Source organism: Pseudoliparis swirei, chromosome 2 (genome assembly GCF_029220125.1).
Source record: "Pseudoliparis swirei isolate HS2019 ecotype Mariana Trench chromosome 2, NWPU_hadal_v1, whole genome shotgun sequence".
NCBI lineage: Eukaryota > Metazoa > Chordata > Actinopteri > Perciformes > Liparidae > Pseudoliparis > Pseudoliparis swirei.
Genome location: NC_079389.1, coordinates 10166916 through 10188927, shown reverse-complemented (window position 1 = coordinate 10188927; position 22012 = coordinate 10166916). Strand labels below are relative to the sequence as shown.

General features: G+C 41.0%; 2 protein-coding genes across 3 annotated transcripts; both read left to right on the top strand.

The window, feature by feature from the left end:
* The first annotated feature begins 1003 nt into the window (after positions 1 to 1003).
* LOC130203172 (glutamate decarboxylase 1-like) lies at positions 1004 to 11361 on the top strand. Of its 2 annotated transcripts, none has more exons than XM_056429104.1 (16): positions 1004 to 1070; positions 2566 to 2628; positions 3642 to 3800; positions 4169 to 4411; positions 4541 to 4631; positions 6554 to 6666; positions 7163 to 7278; positions 7387 to 7466; positions 7555 to 7609; positions 7969 to 8085; positions 8195 to 8259; positions 8401 to 8479; positions 8600 to 8749; positions 8861 to 8968; positions 9290 to 9379; positions 9522 to 11361. In XM_056429104.1, the coding sequence occupies exons 1-16, from the start codon at positions 1004 to 1006 to the stop codon at positions 9693 to 9695; spliced, it is 1770 nt and encodes a 589-aa protein (XP_056285079.1). In that variant the 3' UTR covers positions 9696 to 11361. The 2 variants fall into 2 exon arrangements, with proteins under 2 accessions (XP_056285079.1, XP_056285074.1); XM_056429099.1 differs by having other exon boundaries at positions 1004 to 1076.
* Positions 11362 to 16099: 4738 nt separating this feature from the next.
* Positions 16100 to 21862, top strand: gorasp2 (golgi reassembly stacking protein 2). The gene is made up of 8 exons (XM_056423831.1): positions 16100 to 16206; positions 17915 to 17995; positions 18093 to 18296; positions 18475 to 18561; positions 18657 to 18787; positions 19282 to 19414; positions 19496 to 19622; positions 20765 to 21862. Exons 1-8 carry the CDS (start codon positions 16144 to 16146, stop codon positions 20983 to 20985), a joined length of 1047 nt encoding a protein of 348 aa, XP_056279806.1. The 5' UTR covers positions 16100 to 16143; the 3' UTR covers positions 20986 to 21862.
* The last annotated feature ends 150 nt before the right edge of the window (positions 21863 to 22012 follow it).

Sequence of the window (22012 nt, the reverse complement as noted above, 5' to 3'; positions counted from 1 at the left end):
TCTTCTTCTTCTTCTTCTCCTTCTTCTCCTTCTCGGCGTGTTTGATAGAGTAACAGCAGTGTGTAGTCTGTGCTTCAGGATATAGGAAATTCACCTTTTGGTTGGACTGCACCTGTTCACCTGGACCCACATCATCACGGTATGTGATCTGTTCATGTGTCTAACCAACTCAGTCCAAACTAAACGAACTTCTTAACTGTCATTGGAGATGCTCTAACAGGTGTTTTAATAAGATTGACAGCACCGACAGAATGGGCTTGTAGTTTGTGAATGAATTGCATAATGTGGCACAGGTTTAATTGTTCATTTATTTAGCCTTTCATAACCGGTTAGCTTTGTAAAGAGATGTATGCACGTCGGGCTTTTCTTCGTATGTGGAACAGCAGCAATTAATTTAATCACCTGAAGCTGATATTTGTCACGAAAGTTGTTGGGTCTAAAGCTACTGATGACATATCGGCCATATTATGAATTTGAATAATGGAGAAAATCTTCTGCTCCTTTGAAGGCTCATATATGCATGTTCCTTTGCACATTATAGCTCCAGATATTCAGTGGTGAATATTTCATCGTAGCCTTGGATGTAACAATTAGTGCTGTGATTTATTACGAGGAAGAAGCTGTTGGGCGGCTGCTCGCCGTCATCCATCCTGAGCCAGATCAAGCTAATGATGCTGAAATAACGTGCTGCTGCTATTGGCTCCAGCGAGGATGTCTCTTTGATCAGTGAACTAAATTCATTTTCTTTTGTTGTTGTATCTTTTACCGACGAACTCAACTTATAAGACAGACTGTGCCCTCGTCGTCTATGTGTCCCCAACTTGAGCATCTCAAAGAAAATTAAATAAAAAATGAGCAAGAGGCAAATTAAAATACGGTATATTTTCCCTTGCCACTGAGGTCTGGCTGCTTTTCATCTTGGTTGATAGGCTGTAAAGTGAGCTTCGGGGGTAAAAGTGACCAGGCTTTTTTGAGGTGAAGTCTTTGGCACCGGGTCGGAGTGATGGCGGCGTCTGCACCCTCCTCTGGCGGAGAACCAGATCCCAACTCGACAAATTTACGACCACCGGGCTCAAGTAGGTCCATCACAGATAAAATGCCATTCCACGTGTGCTATTTACTTTGTGGCCAGTGCCATTCATCATTTTCATCGAGAGAAAGAAAGAGAGTGAGGGGGGGGGGGATGAACCGTTGCCATTTCGCCACAAACCATCGCTGCATCTCATCCACCATGCGGACCTCCCGGCGTCTGCGTGACGGACGAATGTTGCTGTCAGCCTGACGTCCTCTACTAACGACACACTGAAAGCAATTAAACTGGGACACAAGCCCGAGGCTGCACCGCCGGAACATCATACCAGAAAGGATTTTTTTAAAAATCTTCATTTCCAAAAACTACAAAGTAGCCTACAAATTATTGTTTCTTTATTTTAATTATTATTGGCATATTATTAGGGTGGTTCATTAATGCATTTGATTTTTTTTCATCCCATTTGTTTGGTATAAATGTATTCTGGCCGACTAAAGTGCTTGCATGTAAAAATAAAAATTGCCCCTGAAGTGGCTGTTAATTCAGCCATATCAAATTGCCCCTATGGCACCCTTACGCATCGTAGCCTCCGACAAGAGGCACTGTAGAAACCACGCACAGTCCTTTCTTTGTCAGATTGAAAGAATAAGAAAAAAAGAGAAGAGAGATCATAAAATAAATCATGTTACGGGTATATGTGCTCCTTGTTATTTTTACATTGTTCAAAATAAAATATCATGCACTTAAATGTCTGGACAGTGCAACCATGTATTTATTTATTCATCCTAGTGTGGGATTTAAATATCGGAACGGCTTCGCATCGCCAATGGATGAAAAGCAGGGAATGCATCATGTTATGGCCCAGGCACAAATTGCCTGTTTAGCTTTAGGCTTCATATTTTCTTGTTTATGTTTTTCTTTTTTCTGCTTTGTTTTGTGTCCCTTTGTTGTCTATCTCATTTCCTTTGCCTTTGAGACATTCATTTGAAGTGCTTCCAATGGAGCTGAGCAGGGCAATGACGTATTGAATGATCCAAAGCAAGGGGTTAAATTGGGATGTGGGAATGGGACTGCCCCCTCCACCCTCCTCCTCCCACTCCTACCCCTCCTCCTCCCCTAAATTGCTGCTTTTGAGGATTTCGTCGATGCTTCCCGTCCACGGTGCCCCATCCCCTCTCTGGCTGGAAGCCCTTGATAACGCAGTCATTCTCTATCTGTCGCTGACCAGCCGGCTCATGTCTACCGATGCTCGCATTTTACCAGCACCAATTAGAACTTTAGCCTGGCGTGGTTCCAAAAAGCTAATTCAAATTGAAGTCCTCGCCATAGGTTCTGAACGGTGGCATGCAGTGGGAATAGGCTAATCCAGATCCAGGGGCCCGGAGAATGTTTAAATAATCCCAACACACATTCTGGCTATTTTTGTTTCAGCATGTGACATCACTCGACTTCATATGCCTGGCTACATTTTCAGCATGAATTAGTTCAAGATAAAAATGACTGCGAGGCCTTCTAATTAAAAATAATAATTGTAGGCTATGATGCCTGGTGTGGAGTGGCCCATGGATGTACTAGGACATTGGGAATGAAGATATGTGGTAAGTTACCTATTTATTTTAAATTCAAATCTGCAAAATATATGAATTATCAGAAAGAGATAAGAGAATACAATACAGTGTTTAGTGTTTAGTTCAGACTGTAGCTTTTCGTGCCTGCTTCACTCAAAGCGACTCAATGGAAATGCATTCCCGAACAGGGTTTAGAAAAGCATCTAAATAATGATTAATCATTTAGATTAGATACACAATTATTTTAATTATTAAATAACCACCTCACTGGATTCCAGCAATTAAACTAAAATGAAAAACTAAGTTGTATAAAGTTTTTAATAAAAGCATCAATTGAGTTGAAGCTGATGAAATTGAAGAGGAACATTATGCAGAATGGATTTTCTGATTTCCTCTCTGACCATCATTTAGTCTCACAGCACACACACCAAGGGCGGCCTGACGTCTCTGATGGCGGATGTCACGCGCTGGTGCGCAGCGCCACTTTCTGGCATTTTTGACCGACACGTTCTGCTGGTTTCATTAAGGCCAGTTAATTACGCGGGACCGTATCACGCTTCAACACAACACACGTGTTGTCTGCTTGGATTACCATCAGGGAAAACAGGTTTAATGTCAGGTTTACGGTAAAGTTGCCCACTTTTCATATTAATATCACCGTATTCTCCTCGGCAAGGTGCACAGAAGCATGCACACGTGTTCATGGGCTTTTGGACCGTGTTGTTATTGGCTACTCGTGCTGTTTGCCCTTTATGAAAATGTATGGCTAACATGACAGTCACGTGACAGGAGAGAGAGAGAGAGAGAGAGAGAGAGAGAGAGAGAGAGAGAGAGAGAGAGAGAGAGAGAGAGAGAGAGAGAGAGAGAGAGAGAGAGAGAGAGAGAGAGAGAGAGAGAGAGAGAGAGAGAGAGAGAGGTCAAAAAGAGGAGAATTATGAATTAAAGTTTTAAAAAGCTTGAGTTTTCACAATGTACGGGGCGGTGTCATCACCCTGCGGACTCCTCACCTTCTTGTAATCGTTTAGGGTTTTTTCTTCGTTTAGGGTTTTTGCAGAAGAACAACAGTCTGGAGGAGAGGAGCCGCTTCGTGAGCTCCTTGAAGGAGCGCGCAGCCCGGAACCTGCTGACCTGCGATAACACCGGAGGAGGAGACGCGCACTACAGGCGCACCGACACCGACTTCTCCAACCTGTTCGCCAGAGGTAGGCTGAGAAGAAGAACTCCGGAGTTATCCTTTGGATTAAAACAATTAAACACATACAACTTTGACAAATCAGAAACTGTGTGGACATTTTAATCTGATATAATGACCAGATATATAATAAGTACATAATGTGCTGATGAATTCAATAACTATTGCCAAAATAATCATCCAGTCGTAATAAAACTGCATTTGTTAAACACATTTGTCAATGCTGCTTTCAACCCAACTGCTGGAGGATGTGCACACAAATAAATGGAATTGAAGTCAACTTGCTGGACAAACCCAGAGACCACAACAGTCAATGGTAAAAAAAAGACCTGCACTCTTTATATTTGGGTTAACCCGAAGAGAATTGTTATTTTGTAGATCTGCTGCCCGCCAAAAATGGAGAAGAGCCGACAATGCAGTTCTTACTGGAGGTTGTGGAAATCCTCACCAACTACGTGCGGAAGACCTTTGACCGATCAACCAAGGTCCTGGACTTCCACCACCCCCACCAGTTGCTGGAGGGCATGGAGGGCTTCAACCTGGAGCTCTCCGACCAGCCCGAGTCTCTGGAGCAGATCCTGGTGGACTGCCGGGACACCTTGAAGTATGGAGTGAGAACAGGTGAGAACAATGAGGCCTGCAGCGATCAATAACTCTCATTAGCTTACATGCCAGGGTAATGATTACAGGTAAGCCAATTTCTCTCTCTCATTCTCAAATGTTGCATTGTTGTCTGTTTTTCAATCACAGGTCACCCCAGGTTCTTTAACCAGCTGTCCACTGGACTAGACATTGTTGGGTTGGCAGGAGAGTGGCTTACCTCTACAGCCAACACCAATATGTGAGTACGGGGATAGTGTCATTCATAAGTTGATATTTTAAAAGACAATGTTTGCCCTCCATAAGCAGTCATGCAGATAATATTTGAGATACAAGCAGTGACACTTATATCCAGTTTGGAAATCATTATATTAATTTTATTGTAAAGCTTTTTTGTCCTGATTGTATTTAAGTAGCCCGTGTAGAAGAGATACTTTTAGGAGACGTACAGTAATTACTGTCGCTGTCTGGAGCGTACAGTGCTTCCTCTAATAGACTGTCCATCAAGCTGGGAAATAAAAAGTCATCTGTGCAGTTACTCCCCCTTTGTTCTGTGAATGTTGGCCTGTGCTAAGGCTGTGGTCACATAATTCAGTCCTGCGGGCAAGCTAGATTGCATATTGATTTGCATTCACAGTTTACATGGCGTCTTTGTTTCGTCTAGTTCTTGTGACTTAACAATGCCAGGGGGGGGGGGGGGTGGGGGGGGTTGTAACAAATGACTTTAGTCATGGTTAATAAATCATTTATTAATGGTTTACGGATCAGTTATAAGTCTTTTATCAGAAAATATGCGTTGTCTAATTGTAAAAAAATCCTTTCACTGACTGGACTGTATGGCAACTTAACATAACAACTTATTCAGCATTTATGAATGGTTTACTGACATTTATAACCAACATATTACCAGATAAAAGGGTAAGTGCCTGAAAGAGGGATTTCTTATTTTTTGTGTCATATTAATGACTTAAAATTAGCCATATTTGAAGGTTTTAGCCTAATTTGTCATTGTTATCACAATGGTGAACATTCTGAAGAACAAAGAGCACGAGACTGTCACTACACTGGAGTTTAAACCTCTATTGTTCCTTTTTGCTAGTGCAGCCGCCAGTCTGTCCGTAGGCAGCTCTTGTGTTATCGGCGACATCGCCGAGAATGACTCGAACCCGAGGATGGAGGTTGCTTACATACTTGTAATTTATTTGTATTGATTACTACATCAACCTTAATCATCACTGGCAGATATAGACTGACACTAATAGACTGACAATCACATCCAGGTCTGACATAATCAGAATGAGTGAGCGAAGTCTGCATGAATGAATGCGATGAAATTAATGTGCGACATCTGCGAAGTGGCATCTGACTTGTTTATTGTTTCCTGCAACATATTACTGTGTGCGCATACTGAAGATGCTGAGGGGCACAATGCGACATTCTGCAATGTTCCACTGATTAATTCACTTTATTTGCATGAATAGACAGGTACTTATGTAATTATGAGAATATTGGTCAGGAGAAGATGGATGAGCCTCCCTGTGCTGTAATTCCAAATCGACTGTGCTCTTCTCTGAGGCAGAGGGGTAATATGTACTTTAATAAGACAAATTGTATACATGGGAGGTTAAAACATGGAAAAACATTCGTAGAGCGACGCAATTTAAAAGTCACCTGAAACAGCTCTGTTTTGTGATTGTTACAGCAAACCATTCTTATTAAATCAAATGTATTTTTATAATGTTAACCAATTAAAGGTGCGTTGTCATAATTAGAATACTCATTGGGATAACAAACAAAGACACGCCTCTGATGCTGCATCAATGAGCCGGAGACTGTGTGGCATTGGCTGTGTCCCATTACTGAAACAACAAGATGGTGCTGTCATTGAAGTGTGGCTGTGTACACGATACTGTATCGGTTCCCTTTCTGTTGAGAGAGCAGCATGCTAAATCACCATGCGGGACCATGAGAGTATACAAATGCATTGAGTTGAGTCTCGGTGGATTTCATGCTGATCCCATCGGTCTCTTTTACTGTAGTGTTTATATACTAGTGTTTAATGAACACACAGCAACAACCTCTTGAGAGATAATATTATACTGTATGTTCAATTAGGCTCTCATCGCATATTAAAATATTTGTTTATTTTGTGGTTGCTTGAAGGTTCACCTATGAGATCGCCCCCGTCTTTGTGCTCATGGAGCAGCTGACGCTGAAGAAGATGAGAGAGATGATCGGCTGGCCTGATGGAGAGGGCGATGGGATATTTTCTCCAGGTCAGAGACAAACCAGTAACTTAATAATTCTGAGACCTCATACAAACATGTCAGACTCTAGACTTCAGACACCACCAGATGTTCTGGGGTTTATTTAACTTTGTTTTTTAATTTATAGATTTGACTTATAAGAACTCATCTGTTTTCCAGTGGTTGAAGAAATACAGAGATATGTGTTTCAATACACAGTGTAGAAATAGTCATTTGTTTGCAGAGTATAAAGGTGGAGATACTTTGAACCACCGTATATACTGTGTGCTATTCGTGAGTTACTCTATAATGATGCATAAAGTTCCCTGTTGATTACATTCATTTGAATAATCTGAATCTGCGGTAACAAGTAAATAGTATAAATGTAGTAGTAGTGCAGAAAAAGTGTGTATTGCCCCTTAATGTGTTGTAGTGCACATAACCGTAAAACAGAATACTCAGGTCAAGTATCTCGAATGTGTACTTAATTACCGATCTTACTGTGTACCACTGTTGATCTCTACAGGAGGAGCAATCTCTAACATGTACAGTGTGATGATTGCCAGATACAAGTTCTTCCCTGAAGTTAAAACCAAAGGCATGGCAGCTGCACCCAGACTGGTCCTCTTCACCTCAGAGCATGTCAGTCTACTCTCTGTATTACTTTTCCTTTATCACAAAGGTTGACAATCAGTATCTTCAGTGTAAATCTAGCCTGAATTATCACTGATCCAACTTCTGTTCTCGTAGAGTCACTATTCCATTAAGAAAGCCAGTGCAGCTCTGGGCTTTGGGACTGAGAACCTGATCCTTTTGAACACAGATAAGAGGTGTGTTTCATACACTGAACCCACTTGCGGCTCAAAAAGAGAAAAGATCAAATATCTGGATGTTGTATGTCTTTTTCTTCTTTTCTAGAGGGAGAGTCATTCCTGCTGATTTGGAAGCCAAAGTAATAGAGGCCAAGCAAAAGGTGAATCTTAGTGACTCAGACAATGTCCCCTCTGACTTTTTTATTTGCTTCTATCAGAGAACAACGAGAATCACTCCTCCGACCACGGGAGTTTGCTTGTGCCAGAGAAGCTGGGTTATTTCAGTCAGGTTATTGCTTCTGTCTGCTCACGTGTGATGCTGCCCCCGGTCTAAAGTACCACTCCTGGAACTAATCTTTCAAAGTCAACATGGTGTCCGGACTAGAAGAAATGGGAAAGCAGTAGGTGCAGGTGTAATAATCGGGGGGAAAAGTGTTTTAGTCCATCTCTTTTATGACATAACGCCTTGAATTCAGCCCAGAATTAAAACCGATGTCTTTTTGGTGTTTTTGGTTTGCAGGGGTACGTTCCGATGTTTGTGAATGCCACCGCTGGTACCACCGTCTATGGAGCCTTTGATCCCATCAATGAAATTGCAGACATCTGTGAAAAGTACAACATGTGGCTTCATGTGGACGTAAGGCAATATGGATGATCTTACAGAACAATAACATCAGCTGTACGTATCAGCCACTGTAATAGATGATAGCGTCCTTACCGTTGTCAACGTGCTGTGTCCCGCTCAGGGCGCATGGGGAGGAGGCTTGCTGATGTCCAGGAAGCACAGACACAAGCTGAATGGAGTGGAGAGGTAAAAGAGCGGCAAACATGACGAGGGCGAACAATGCAGTTGGGAAAACAGGCTTTTTAAGAGAGCCTCCTTCAATTTGGACACACACACACATTTACACACACCCACAGAACTATTTTTACTGTTTCAATATCTGTGCAGGGCCAACTCAGTCACCTGGAACCCTCACAAAATGATGGGCGTGCCGCTGCAGTGCTCTGCCGTTCTGGTCAGAGAGTGGGTGAGACGGGGTTCTTCACTTGCTGCTCAGACACTCCTGCACCAGCAGGATGAGAGAACTGCTTTCTACCGGCGGTTGGTATCCTCACTGTTTCTTTCCCCTTGACTGTGCCCATTGCAGGGATTATTACAAGGCTGCAACTCCATGTGTGCTGGCTACCTGTTCCAGACAGATAAACAGTATGACGTCACATACGACACGGGGGACAAGGCCATTCAGTGTGGACGTCATGTCGATATCTTCAAGTTCTGGCTCATGTGGAAGGCAAAGGTGTGCATTCCATCAGTTGTTTTCTGGTTGAGCCTCTAACAACCCACCTGTCAGATCTACAATGTGATGGTAACAATGATGTATTCTTTCTTTTTTTGATCGCCCTAAAAGGGAACCGTAGGATTTGAACAGCATATTGACAAGTGCCTGGATCTGTCAGCGCACCTCTACAATATAGTAAAAAACAGAGAAGGCTTCGAGTTGGTATTCGACGGGGAGGTGAGATCATTATTTCCCAAGACAGCAAATGTTTTTTTCATTTAACGTTGAAGTATTCACTGTACTAACTTGTCAGATTCATCTCAATCTAAATTCATTAGATACTGATCAGCAAGAAAAACTGTCAATATTATATTAACTATCTGGGCTTTTCTGTTTTACAAAACACCTGCTTTTAGTTTGTGATAAACAACTGCAACAGTATATTTGCTTCGAGGATTGATTGGACCATTTTGCTTTGTTGGCAAGAGAATCTGAAATTACAGGAGGCGTTTTATATCGGCGCTCATTACAAACATTGTTCCCATTTCCTCTTATCAGCCGCAGCACACTAATGTGTGTTTCTGGTATATTCCACCGAGTGTGCGCGGCCTGCCTGATGGGGACGAGAGGCGGGAGAGGTTGCACAAGGTAACGACTCATCAATTGTTTTTTTATGGTACATTTCTACTTAGAATTAGGGATTCACACAGTAACACTATCAACACATTATGTGTGCATATGCTGGTGCTTTGTGGAATGTGGATGTTAACACTATGTTTTTCCAAAACAGGTGGCTCCAAAGATCAAGGCATTGATGATGGAGTCTGGCACTACGATGGTGGGCTACCAGCCACAAGGAAACAAGGTCAACTTCTTCCGCATGGTCATCTCAAACCCGGCTGCTACGATGTCAGACATCGATTTCCTGATCGAAGAGATTGAGCAGCTGGGGCACGACTTGTAAGAGCCACACTTGAGCCATTATCCCCGAAACATGTCAGACTCTGTAGAGCACAGGTGTCAAACACAAGGCCCGCGGGCCAATGTGACCCTCCACATCATTTCATGTGGCCCCCAATGGCTTGAAAGACGTACGATCACCTATTCTTAAAGAAATTTATGAAAATTATATCGTGCTTTTATTTTGAAGGTTTCAAATTAAATGGATTTATGTTATAATATTAGAGACTTTTTTTATTAATATTTCTACACTCGAAGAAATAATAATTAAATGCAAAGAGAGTTCTTTAACAATATTTTGGGGAGTAGTTTATACGTTTATATACTTATGTTACAACCGGCCCTTTAAGAGGCAGCGATGATGCGGATGTGGCCCGCAGTGAAAATGAATTTGACACCCCTGCTGTCGAGCCTTGAGCTTGGCTTCATGTCCCCTTTGCCTCATAAAGACGTTGCATTTCGCTTACAGATCTTCTCTGGCAATGCACAAGAAACAATACGCCATTTGTGTCTCTTCTCTATGTCTTCTGTCTTTATTAGCAGTGACTTATATTCCAAACATCTGCACACAAGGTTACCTGAGTAATAAAGGCTGTGAGAGAATCACTAAAGCACCCTGGTATTCTTGCTAAACCATAATAACTTGAAATGAACACATATAAGAATGTCTATTACATGAAGTATCAGAGCACAATGTCGGGAACATGATAGCATTATGTATGTATACTGACTGTTGGTGCTCCATGTTGTCTGTGTAATTATCAAGCCAGATGCACCGCCGCATTGTAACCTATCTGTTATTTCTTTTTGATATTACATGGGTGGAAATATATAACACAATCATTGTACTTGATCGCTGTGTTTTTAGAGATTTTTGTGTAGATTGTGTATAGTATTGTTACATTGCCTTTGTGCCAAATGTGTCCTAGTTTTACAGTGAAAATAATCCTCTCTCTAAGTCGACCATACAGTATAGAATGTAAAAGATGAATCACTTTATTTATATCCAGAGGTTCTAATTGTGAATAGGTTACCTGCTGCTCGTTTCCAGTTGTAATGTACGCTTCCCATTGGGAAACCCTGCTGTACGATATCACAATGTTTTGAACAACATTGAATTATTTTAGTGTATTTGTGAACCAAAGAAGGGTTGAGGTACATTGATTAACATTCCCTTACTCTCCCTTATGAATGAGTTCAAGATGTTTATACATGAAACTTAATTTACTGCCCGTAACTTTAGTGCAATCTATGTTTGTGTAACTGTGTAATGTCATTGTGATTCACTGACTGAATGTCATCCAGACACTCGATGTAGGAGGGAGCATGACTGCTTCTGCCGGGGCTTTCTTCAGGATAGAAAGCGGAGTGCTGAACTGTAACCATCGGGTATCTTTTATTACCCAGACGTAATGATTGTCTGTATTATAATCTGTTAAGTGGAGAAAAACTAATATATGCCACATTTTGTTTGTCTTAACATTCTCACTATGGTAAAATGTTTATGTTGAGAATAACAATGTGAGAAACTCTGATTATTTATCATAAATAATTTAGCTTGAACAATGAAAGGCATAGTGTTTGCCGCTGTAATATGATTTATTGAACAGTTGTACATTCCTGAATTAGTGGGATGCAATATCCCTTGTAGGCACTTTATGTCATCATTTGCAAAGTATTATTGTTGTATCCACGGCACTAATAAAGACATAAGCTGTAACACATCTGTTGTTTGCTGTGTGCAAAAGGACACATATGTATTGTGAATAACCTTAACTTAAGTTGACATTACCGTTACTTACGCAGATATAGGTAAGCCACAATAACAACATTGGAATTAAAAGTCTCCGGTCCCGGCTCATCAGTCGCTGCAAAAGACAGATTGAGTGCACAGTGTACTGGTATCCAACCTCGAAACAAATATATGCAAATAAAGTTAAATATATGGAGAACATCTTGGCCTGATCTTATGCGTATAAAGGTAGGAGACAAGTTTGGGTAAATGTGCATATTTTCTTTTTTTCCTTCCATATAGCTCTTCTCAATCCACCTGGCTGTCACCATCCATTGGTCAGATTAATCACCTTGGAGGATTTCTTTATTGGCTGATCATCTCACAGCTGAGATTTCACGAGCACCCCCTGCCAATTCCCTCACTCCTCTCATGACTCACACTTTTAAGATATTTATCAGAAAACACATTAGATTGTTCTCTCTTTTTTTTTCCTGAGGCGCCTATTTCAAGGCTGTGCCTGGCTGCATTTTATTTCTCCAGAGCCGTGGAGGGACTGGCTGTTTCACTGGCTCGCCCCCATCCTCCACCACAGCCGACTGCTGCTTGGTTTCATGCTTCAGTGCAGCGATCATTACACAGCCGGTGTCACTGGCTGCTGTGTAAAGTTACAGGGAACAGAGGATTGGAAGGATAACTATTTGTATAATGGGGTGATAGAAATATTAACCCCTGACTTCATCCTACATCTAAAAGGGAGTAGTTTTTTTGTTTTTGTCATTGATAATTTGTCAATTATTTATACGTGCCAACGGGTAATATCACGGCTCATTTGGAAGCAGGTGTTGGAGAATCTTATAATAATTTAATGCAAATTAAACTTGGTCTTCAGCTCCTATAGTTTGTCACAGTTTAGTAACTCGCTAGATGCTAGAGTTGAATGAATGGCCCTTCAGAGAATGTACGTGTACATATATCAGTCAGCCTATTTGGTTAAATGCTAAATATATTTGAAAATGTGCTATATTTGGAATATAATAGCAAATCACGATTGAAAAGAAGAGGTTTTAATAGACATATATAGCATTTTAAGAGATTCATCACTTTAATTAACAATCAGTATCTCCATCACTTATAATTACCAGCATAATTAAACCTTGATGAAGAAGGGATGAGGCCAGTAAAAATAATAAAGAGCTGCAGTTCTGCTTTTGCAGTAGCCCGTCTCTGAACACCAGACTGTGAAACACTTAATGTCTGTCTCTGCACTAGTCTGTTCACCCTCCATTTAACACACACACACACACACGCGCGCGCGCACACACCCAAACACACGCACTCTCACACATGCACACACATTTTTTCTAATGTTATTATCTAATTTTATTTCCATTTCAGACACATTTTTCAAATATTTTTCGGTGGATGATCACACAATCAATAGGCCGTTCCCCCATCTCTCCTTCCTCAGCTGTGTTACTCCTCTCTCGTATATATCCATGAATCTCATCACTGGTTTCCTGAAGTGCCAAATACATCTCCCGCCCAGGGGAATCACTGCCACATTAGCTTCCTGATAGATACTGACGTTCCCATTGTGTAAGGCAAGTCGAATGAAATGATGATGATGATATTGACTGTGGGCTGCTTGCCAGCCCTTCCCCCTCCTTATCTCAACACACCATTAAAACACACACATGTACACATCCACAATTAAGCCTGAATACAATCTTCTTCTACTTTTACCTTTTCAACATGATGTACAAACAATCCACAGTTCAACATGGGCAGCATATTTGCTCTAGTAATTTAATTTAAAGGTTAATAGTCTTCTGGTGTAAAAAGTGCTTATGTGTCAATGCAATCTGCTCATGTTGTTCATAAATTCAAATAGCAATTGCAGCTTAACATTAAAAAACAGAATCAATTGTAACACCTTAAGGCCTCTGACTTGTAAATTAATTATAATGGATAACACTTATCTAAATAGCCCTCTCTTATTGACTGTGTGTCCGAGGCTTGATTAATCTTGGCAGAAAGTACATTTTAAGCTGGAGATTAATAGTCCAGAGACTGTAACTTGCCTGTCTCTGTGGCCGGGGAGTGTAAACCTAATGTGGCGCTTGTTAAAGTAGAAAGGCTGCTACTAAATGTCTCTGTTGGACATTTTTCAAAAAGAATAAGCATGAGCCGAAGAAGCAATTACACTGCAGCTAACCAAGTGTCTGTGTGGTGATTGCTATCGCGCATACTAAATGAACAGAACAACCTCTGAGCACATGACAGCAATTTAGTACTCTAAAGCTTTCAAGACTGGTCCGCTGAAGTCTTTCTGAATGGGATATATGGGGAAGAGCAGAACACGAAACATAAGTCTGATGTTGCAGAAATCAAAATGATAAACAACAATAAAAATGACGTGATAACTACTGGTGTTTGGCTCTGCCACTCTGTCATCTTAGTGCTGGCTTTTGTAATTCACTTAGCATTTTATCTCTGCTTCCCAGCACAGCCGAGTACATGATGTCAGCACACAGCATGTGGAAGCGGCCTTTCCTCCTGCACACATTAAGCAACTCGCCCTGACAACAACAGCGTATGATGTGTGTCGCTGTGTCTATGCTTACTCTGTAGAAATGCAGTGTGTGAGTGGGGGGCACAGCAGACAAGGGGACACATAAATCTTCATCAAATTATGGACATTTTCATTTCTGGCCACTTCGTTGTTAAAGTATTCTTAGCCTCATCAGACTTGTGGTCTAAATGCCTGAATAACAGTACATCACTTTGCAGCTTTAGTTGTAAATTCTGAGGAGGACTGAAGACGTATAAATCTGAAAGAGCTATTCAGGACAGTGATCGCAGAGTTTTAATGCGTCAGCAATCCTCTGCTGAAATACAGAGTTTATTTATCTGCTTCTTGAAGGGGCAAGTGTCACCATGTGAAGTTTATTTCTCACTGGTAGTAGATAAAAGATGTGAAGATCTGTTTGGGAACAACGAATGATGACCTCTACTTTTGAGAATTGTATGTTGTTGTTTTTTTGTGTGTCAATTTTAAAAGCAACATTTATTTGGTGATTTTCTAATTGTCAAATGAATAAAAAATGCCCTAATTCTTTCTTGTCAATGTTGTTATGCAGCATACCATTTTTTTATGTATTCATTATTCTAAGGTGATTATATGAATCACAATATTGGTTCAGACCACAATGTCAACAACACAATCTTCTTGTCAGAATATATCCCACTGATGCTTGATCGGCTCTCCTGAATGAGGACGCATTAAAGTATCATCCAGTGAGGAGAGACCAAATCAAGGTGAGTTCCAGCAGATGCATAGACTGACAGGATAACTGGGGATTGATGAGGAGAATCACAATGCTTTGCAAGTTTATTTCAAATTATTTGATAAGAGCTGCTGCACTACAGAGATATTCTACTGCATATACATTAATCAACTCCTTGAGCCCATGTTCTTCATAGCACGGATGATATCCTTTATTATCCCCGTTTGATCAAGGAGAGACTCTTATTCTCGTCTACCCCGGCTCTCGTGTCTGCTCTGATGTGATTGTTCGATCAAATCAAAAGCAGATCTGAAAAAAAGAAAACTACTTTTAAATGTAAAGCTGAGGTTTTCAATGATATTGCTATGCTATAATGGAATCTATAATGGTTATAGACGGTGACAGGAAGTTATAGTTGCGGCTCATTACTCACCTTCCAGGGAATTTAAGCTAAGTATTCTTTATTACGTCTCAGCACGCCTAATTCGAACCCACAAGCCTCAACAAAAAAAAACAGACACTGGTTATGGTACTCCTGGTTTACTGGGATGGGGTTCGATTCCCTGAAGTGTCATAAACATGGCATAATATTGTCATTGTCACTGTTTCTGAAAATAGTGTTTAACACTTAATACATTCACTAATAACCTATACATAGATTTGTGTACAATAATTCAGATGGGCATAGAATATGTACATTTTCTGACTGTTGTGCCCACATCTTTACAGATTGACTCAATTGTTTTTCTGAATCAAGCATTACTTTATGGTTGCACCATAAAACAGAGTGCAGGTGGGACGAGAAGAGGTGGATTTTGATCATTGGTTTGTCAAACAAAGTTTATGGTTAATACCTTTATAATATTACACTTTTTATATGCTCACAATGACTTTTAAAATTTGATAGACGGGCCAGTTATTATAGGTCAGTGATTGGGCCCTATAATAATAGTTACAATAATTGTAATAACCAATATACATTGTCATTATATATAATATGGTTAAAGTCAGTCAAGAAATAGGCCTAACGACGCCCCTGGTGATCACAAAGAAAGCTAAAAGCATTAACATCCTACAATAGATGTTCACACAACCCCATGTGTGTTTATGGGAATTCCATTGCAAATGAGCAAATGCAGATGCCGTGAACCTCGGGGCCCCTGAGGATGAGGGGCCCCGAGGCAGTTGGTTATCCAGCCTGGCCAGTTACAAATAGCTCATTCTTCCACCACTTTGCTAATGTATAGGCTACATCTGGATCCTTAATACATTGATTTCAGGCCTTTGCAGTCGACGTGCATGCCGTCATCACACAGCTACCACAAAGCGGAAGTGTTGGGAACCAGGAAGCGCAGGAAACACTGCACTGTTGCTCCGGACGGACGATGGTCCGGTGGAGGGCCGTCTGCTAGCCGCTCAATCAGCGGAGCATGGGGGGGTCCCAGAGCGTCGCGGTACCGGGCGGAGGGACTGAAGGCTACCACGTCCTCAGAGTAAGAGCACGCAGCGTGTCACGGTACAGGCAGCGAGCCGGCAGGACGGAGGAGGCTCTGCTAGCGGCGCGTGAGCGTCTACAGACAAATACGTCATATGTCCATCCAGGGGCAGGTGTTGAGGGGTTTTTACGAACAGTCAATACAACTGGCGTAAAAAATATATCTGTAATGTGTTGTTTAGTTGGATTTATTCGTCTATTTGTTATTTGATATTAGCTACGGTGAATGTGTCAGGTTGTTTTGAAACTGCTTCAATTCACATGTCTTGACATGGTGCACGCATGCGCAGTGAACAACTTCACATGATTTGTAAGCTTACATGTTGCCAGAATCGTTATAACAAATATCCAGAAGAAGGTTGTCTGTGCCCTTTTATTAGGAAGCGTTATTACATTCATAAACTAAAGTCTAATTTTTACCATTTTGATATTAAAAACAATCTCAATTAATTATATGAAATAGTTAAAGAGGTCCTAACATATCCCTAAAGCGAAACTTCAAATATTTTAGATACCAGCTTGTTTTGACTGACCAACAGTCCTCAAACACTTTCTGTCTTGAGATGAACTTTATGTGAGACCAATCTGGACCCTGATGAAGGCCACACGCCCTCAAGATGAAGGCGATCTTTTTGACAAGAGTCCCTATACGTGCGTGCGCGCGCGCTTGTGTGTGTGTGTGTGTGTGTGTGTGTGTGTGTGTGTGTGTGTGTGTGTGTGTGTGTGTGTGTGTGTGTGTGTGTGTGTTTTTGTGTGTGGCTCATTAGCCGTCAGGGAAGAACAAAAACAGTCAAACATCACACTGGAGGGATGCCCCAAGAATGGAGATAACAAATTAAGTCAGGCTTATTTTATTCCAGACATTTTTACAATACATTTCTCTTTGTTTTGACCATTCAGTCCACATTTGTCAGAGGCAAAGACAGATATCAGATACTTATCATACAAAGCAATTTATATTAGTTAATCTGTTCAAATAAAAAAAAACATACAAAATAAAAAAATCTATTGGCCTAAAGTCCTGGTGGAACCACTGCTCTGAAACTATTGATTTTTGAAAGACTGGTGAATTTCCTGAAATTGTTCATCACTCTGATTTTTTAAAATCAGGCATGTACGACTCTAAAGGGAATATATTTTCCCGGTGAATGCGCCCGTCTTATACTCGTGTTTATTTACTGTGTAAATATATGAAAAGCATTAATAAGCAATTATACTAAGCCCTATATTTGTGTGAATGAATCTCTAAAGCAGGTTCTTGTTCGCTCAGGAGATTGATAATGGCATCATACTGATACAACGACCAGCATTTAATGTTTCTTCAGTATTTTACATTTTCATCCATCTACAATGATTAAATATTGTATTTTATCTCAAGCTGGATTTTGATTTAAAAAGTATGAATATTTTGAACATTTTGTCACCATGGATAATACATTCAGTGGACACTTAGTACTGACTAAGTAGTTTTCATTTATAAAGTATTTAACTTGTGTATATGTTTTCAATAACGCATGCATAAAACAAAGTGTGACTTATCAAAGGTATGATCTCTTTGGAATGGTTGGTTTACCTATTCAAGATAATATAACGTGATGTCGAAATGGCAGTACATTCATGGTGATTTCTAAATAAGGCCTATTGTGAATGACAATGTACAGTTAGCGAGGTTTTATGGTCTCATCTTGATGATGCTTTCATTACAGGTGCAAGAGAATTCCCCCGGTCACTGTGCAGGACTGGAGCCCTTCTTTGATTTCATCATTTCCATTTGTGACACTAGACTGGTAAGTGTAGTGTAATTGCAATAGTAAAAGTTCCTCAGCTATTGGACCAGCTTCAACAAGTGTTATGACAGACGACGCATGTTTTGATCTCTGAAAGAACCAGGACAACGACGCCCTGAAGGAGCTGCTGAAGGTGAACGTGGAGAAGCCCATCAAGGTGCAGCTGTACAGTAGCAAGACGCTGGCAGTGAGGGAGGCAACAGTCACACCCAGCAACCTGTGGGCCGGCCAGGGGCTTCTGGGAGTCAGCATTCGCTTCTGCAGCTTTCAAGGAGCAAATGAAAATGTTTGGCATGTTTTGGTGAGGGCGCAGGTCTGATGAAATGGACAGATGAGTATTTTATTCATGCAACATGCTTAACTGAAAACATTGACTTAAAAGTAATGGCACAGAAGTGTAAAATAACATTTAAAGATAAACATGAGCCATGTTTTCACAAAGTATTGTTGTTTCTACAATATGTTCTGTATGAGTCTAGGAGGTGGAGCCAAACTCCCCTGCAGCCCTGGCTGGTTTGAGGGCCCACGCCGACTACGTTATAGGAGCCGACACAGTCATGAACGAGGTACTGGCTTTGCAGATCAGGAGTAACGTTGTAGTAGCGATGACCTGATGTTGGCAACAGGTCGACCTGCAGTGAATCTCTGCTCCTCCAACCAGAGTGAAGATCTATTCTCTGTGGTGGAAACCCATGAAGGGAAGGAGCTGAAGCTGTACGTTTACAACACGGATACAGACAACTGCCACGAGGTGGTCATCACGCCCAACTGTGATTGGGGCGGAGACGGCAGGCATGTTTGATTTTTACTACTGTTGCCGGGTGAAAGCTTTGCATTTTGTTTTCTTCCATCTAGGAAAATGATGGTACATACGAGACCATTGGTACTGGCTCATTTGGCGAAGGCAAATACTGTACAGTTCAATTATGTACATCAATGTTGCAGATCCAAATATGTTCCTCAACATTTGCTTCATGACACACCTCATATACATCAAACCGATATGGCAAAAACAAATCCAGGATTCTGACAATAAATGTCTTGATTTCACCTCATGAAATCTTTAGAACAATTTTCACAACTAGAAATATATGTATTGGGTTTTTAGGTACACATGTAATTTCTTTTATCCTTTTTAGTCCAGAATTTCTCTTTAATTTGACTGTTTTGTGGAGATCATCTTCAGCATTTTTTGGTCGAAACACCCTGGAATCAATTTCACGTCATCTTTAAGGCCGCTGTGAAATGTTTGCACATTTCCCCTCTCAGTATTTCTGTCTCTCCAGTCTAGGGTGTGGCATTGGCTATGGCTACCTGCACAGGATACCTACACTGCCATTTTTAGAGGGCAAGGGTGTCAGTTTCCCTGCACAGACTCCCAGTGAACCAGTTACTTCACCTAAAGATGGCTTCACAGAGGTACTCAGTATCTTACACAAGTAAATAATTGCTTCCAGATGTTGTCAACATTTACTGAGATGACATCATTCTGGTGACCAGGTCCATCTCTCTGCTGTCATCCCAACCGTTCCTGTTGCCGTGTCTTCTTCTGCTTCCACTGGATTAGCGCAGTCTCTCGCCGGTGTCAGCTCGAACCTGACCACGTTTGTGAGCAATCTACAGACAGGTACTCTATACTATTTGGCTGCTCAACACATCCTGTTTGAATTCATGTCTGGTTGACTATTGCAGCTTCAGTAAAAAAAAAGAAGAACAAACCGTGTAAACACGCAGACTAACATTGGTAAACACCACCAGCCACGCCCCCTCCTCACAAAGTGCTCCCTTTTCAGTCTGACCTGCTGCCATGTGACCAGGTGTGGGAATGGTTTTCAGGAGGTTATAGTTTCCCAGGTGTGGCGCCAAAGCCAGCTACTTAGAAGCCTAACAGACTTTCGGATTCATATATTCAGCTATTTGAACCATTCAAATATTAAAAAATGCAGCTTCTTCAAGAATAGAGGGGAAATACTTTTCATATTTCAAATGTTTCAAATTTCTGTATTTTTAAATACTTTAATGTTATTTGTAATTCATCGGATCCTATGGAGAAAATCTTCAACTTTAAAAAGCTTACAGTATCTTCATATTTTCACCAAATTCATTTAATGTTCACATAACCTTCACCTATTACTGTATATTTTAAAATATTTTTCATATTTTCAAATGATTCATTTATTTATGGGAGGAAAAAACAGGCTCCGCCCCGGTAACGAAAGACAGGCTCCGCCCCCGTCACGAAAAACAGGCTCCGCCCCCGTCACAAAAAACTGACTCTGCTTATGTTTTCCAGTTATACATTTCCACCCAATATGTTTGTGCTTCAACATTTTCAGCAGGAAGTTTCCTTTTTTGATATGTTCAGATGTTGAAGCTATTTTCAGCCTATTTCATATGTTGGCAGCTATTTTCACCTATGTTCAGCTTTTTAAATAAATATTGCAGCTATTTCCAGACATTTTCAGCTATTTTCAAACATTTTCAGCAATTTATTTTTTATTTTTCAGCTTCAAGCTTTCAGATGTTAGCATTCCAACGCATTTTCAGCAGAAAATGCATTTTCTAGTTAATCTTTGACAGTTATAAAATAAAATGTAATATTACATTTTATATGACAGTAAACTGACTTTTTTCCAACAAGCTATACGATGAAACATAAAACAGGTAGTGAGCCGCCACATCCGAAGGTGGATAACAATTAATATACACATAAATGTTGCACATTTGAGGTGGGCTATTCTACTCTAATGATGGTGTTGTGCTCCGCAGGTCTTCCACCGCTCTCCCTGCCAGGTGTAACTCGGCCTCGGCCTGACCTCGTTCTTCCGACCACCGCTGCTAACGCATCTCCTGCTATGACACTGCATACCAGGACCACGTCTCCCTCCTCCACTATCCAAATGAACAGTTCACCGACCACAACCCCCATCCCATCATCAGTGGCCACCTCTGAATCAATAAATATCACAATGACTGCAGACTCATTTTAGCAGATTAAAGTCGTCAGCTGGCTCTTAACCCAATAACTCCATTAGCTGCACAACTCACTGGTCAAATTATTCCTAGTTACAGTTCGAGAAGCTCAAGTTCCTCGGGACACCTGATCCATGTGCTGTCGTCTCCTTATGAAGCATGACCGTGTCGGGCAGCGGTCCTGCAGCTTTACAGAAAACAAGTTTTGAAATAGTGCAATACTTAATAGTAAAACATGTGTTAACAAATGTTGGCTTTTTGAACTTGGTTGAAAGACAAAGTGTAAAATATGTGGGGAAACTATTAAACTGCAAGTCAGTTCCATTATTTTTGTTTTAGTGGTCAAATTACTACATAGCATTTGAAAGGTCACAATGGGAATTTATTTCCTGAACTACTCATATTTTTTGCAGCCCATAAAATCCTCAGCAAGTTTTTTGGTCCAGTCTATTTCTTCCAGCTAGCTACAATCAAAATGACAGCAGTCCGTCTGACTGCCTCGACAGCGGTCAGTGAGAGCGTCTATCAAGCTGCAACAATGGGCTCAGGCCACACCGCTGAGATTACACCTGCACCAAATGGTCCCAATCAGCAGAGGTTTACTACTTAACACATTTATATTACAGCTCAGCCCCTCCATGAGGATCAGAGGAAATGCAGAAAAATATTGCAATCTACCACAAAAAAAGAGAAGAGTAAAGAAAATTCCACCGTCACCCTTCCGTGGTTCTGTGAACAGCTTAGTCTTTAGGGAAGGTGGGGTAGTAATTTATACTACTGGGGATTTTCCTTTGAAAAAGCACATTTGCTTGCTGTAGCCATTAAACATCAACATATTTAGATTTCATGAATCGATATTCATACCTTAATTAAACTGATGTATTTTCTCTCTCAGCCTTTGGTCACTGCTTTGTTTTCTTGTGCTCATCCCTTCATGGTTCATGTTGAGCACCCTTGGTGCACCTGTCACGATGCAGTACCAAACACAGCCACAGAGGGTCAGTGGATTCAGACAATGGACATGGCACCAAGGAACGGATTCTA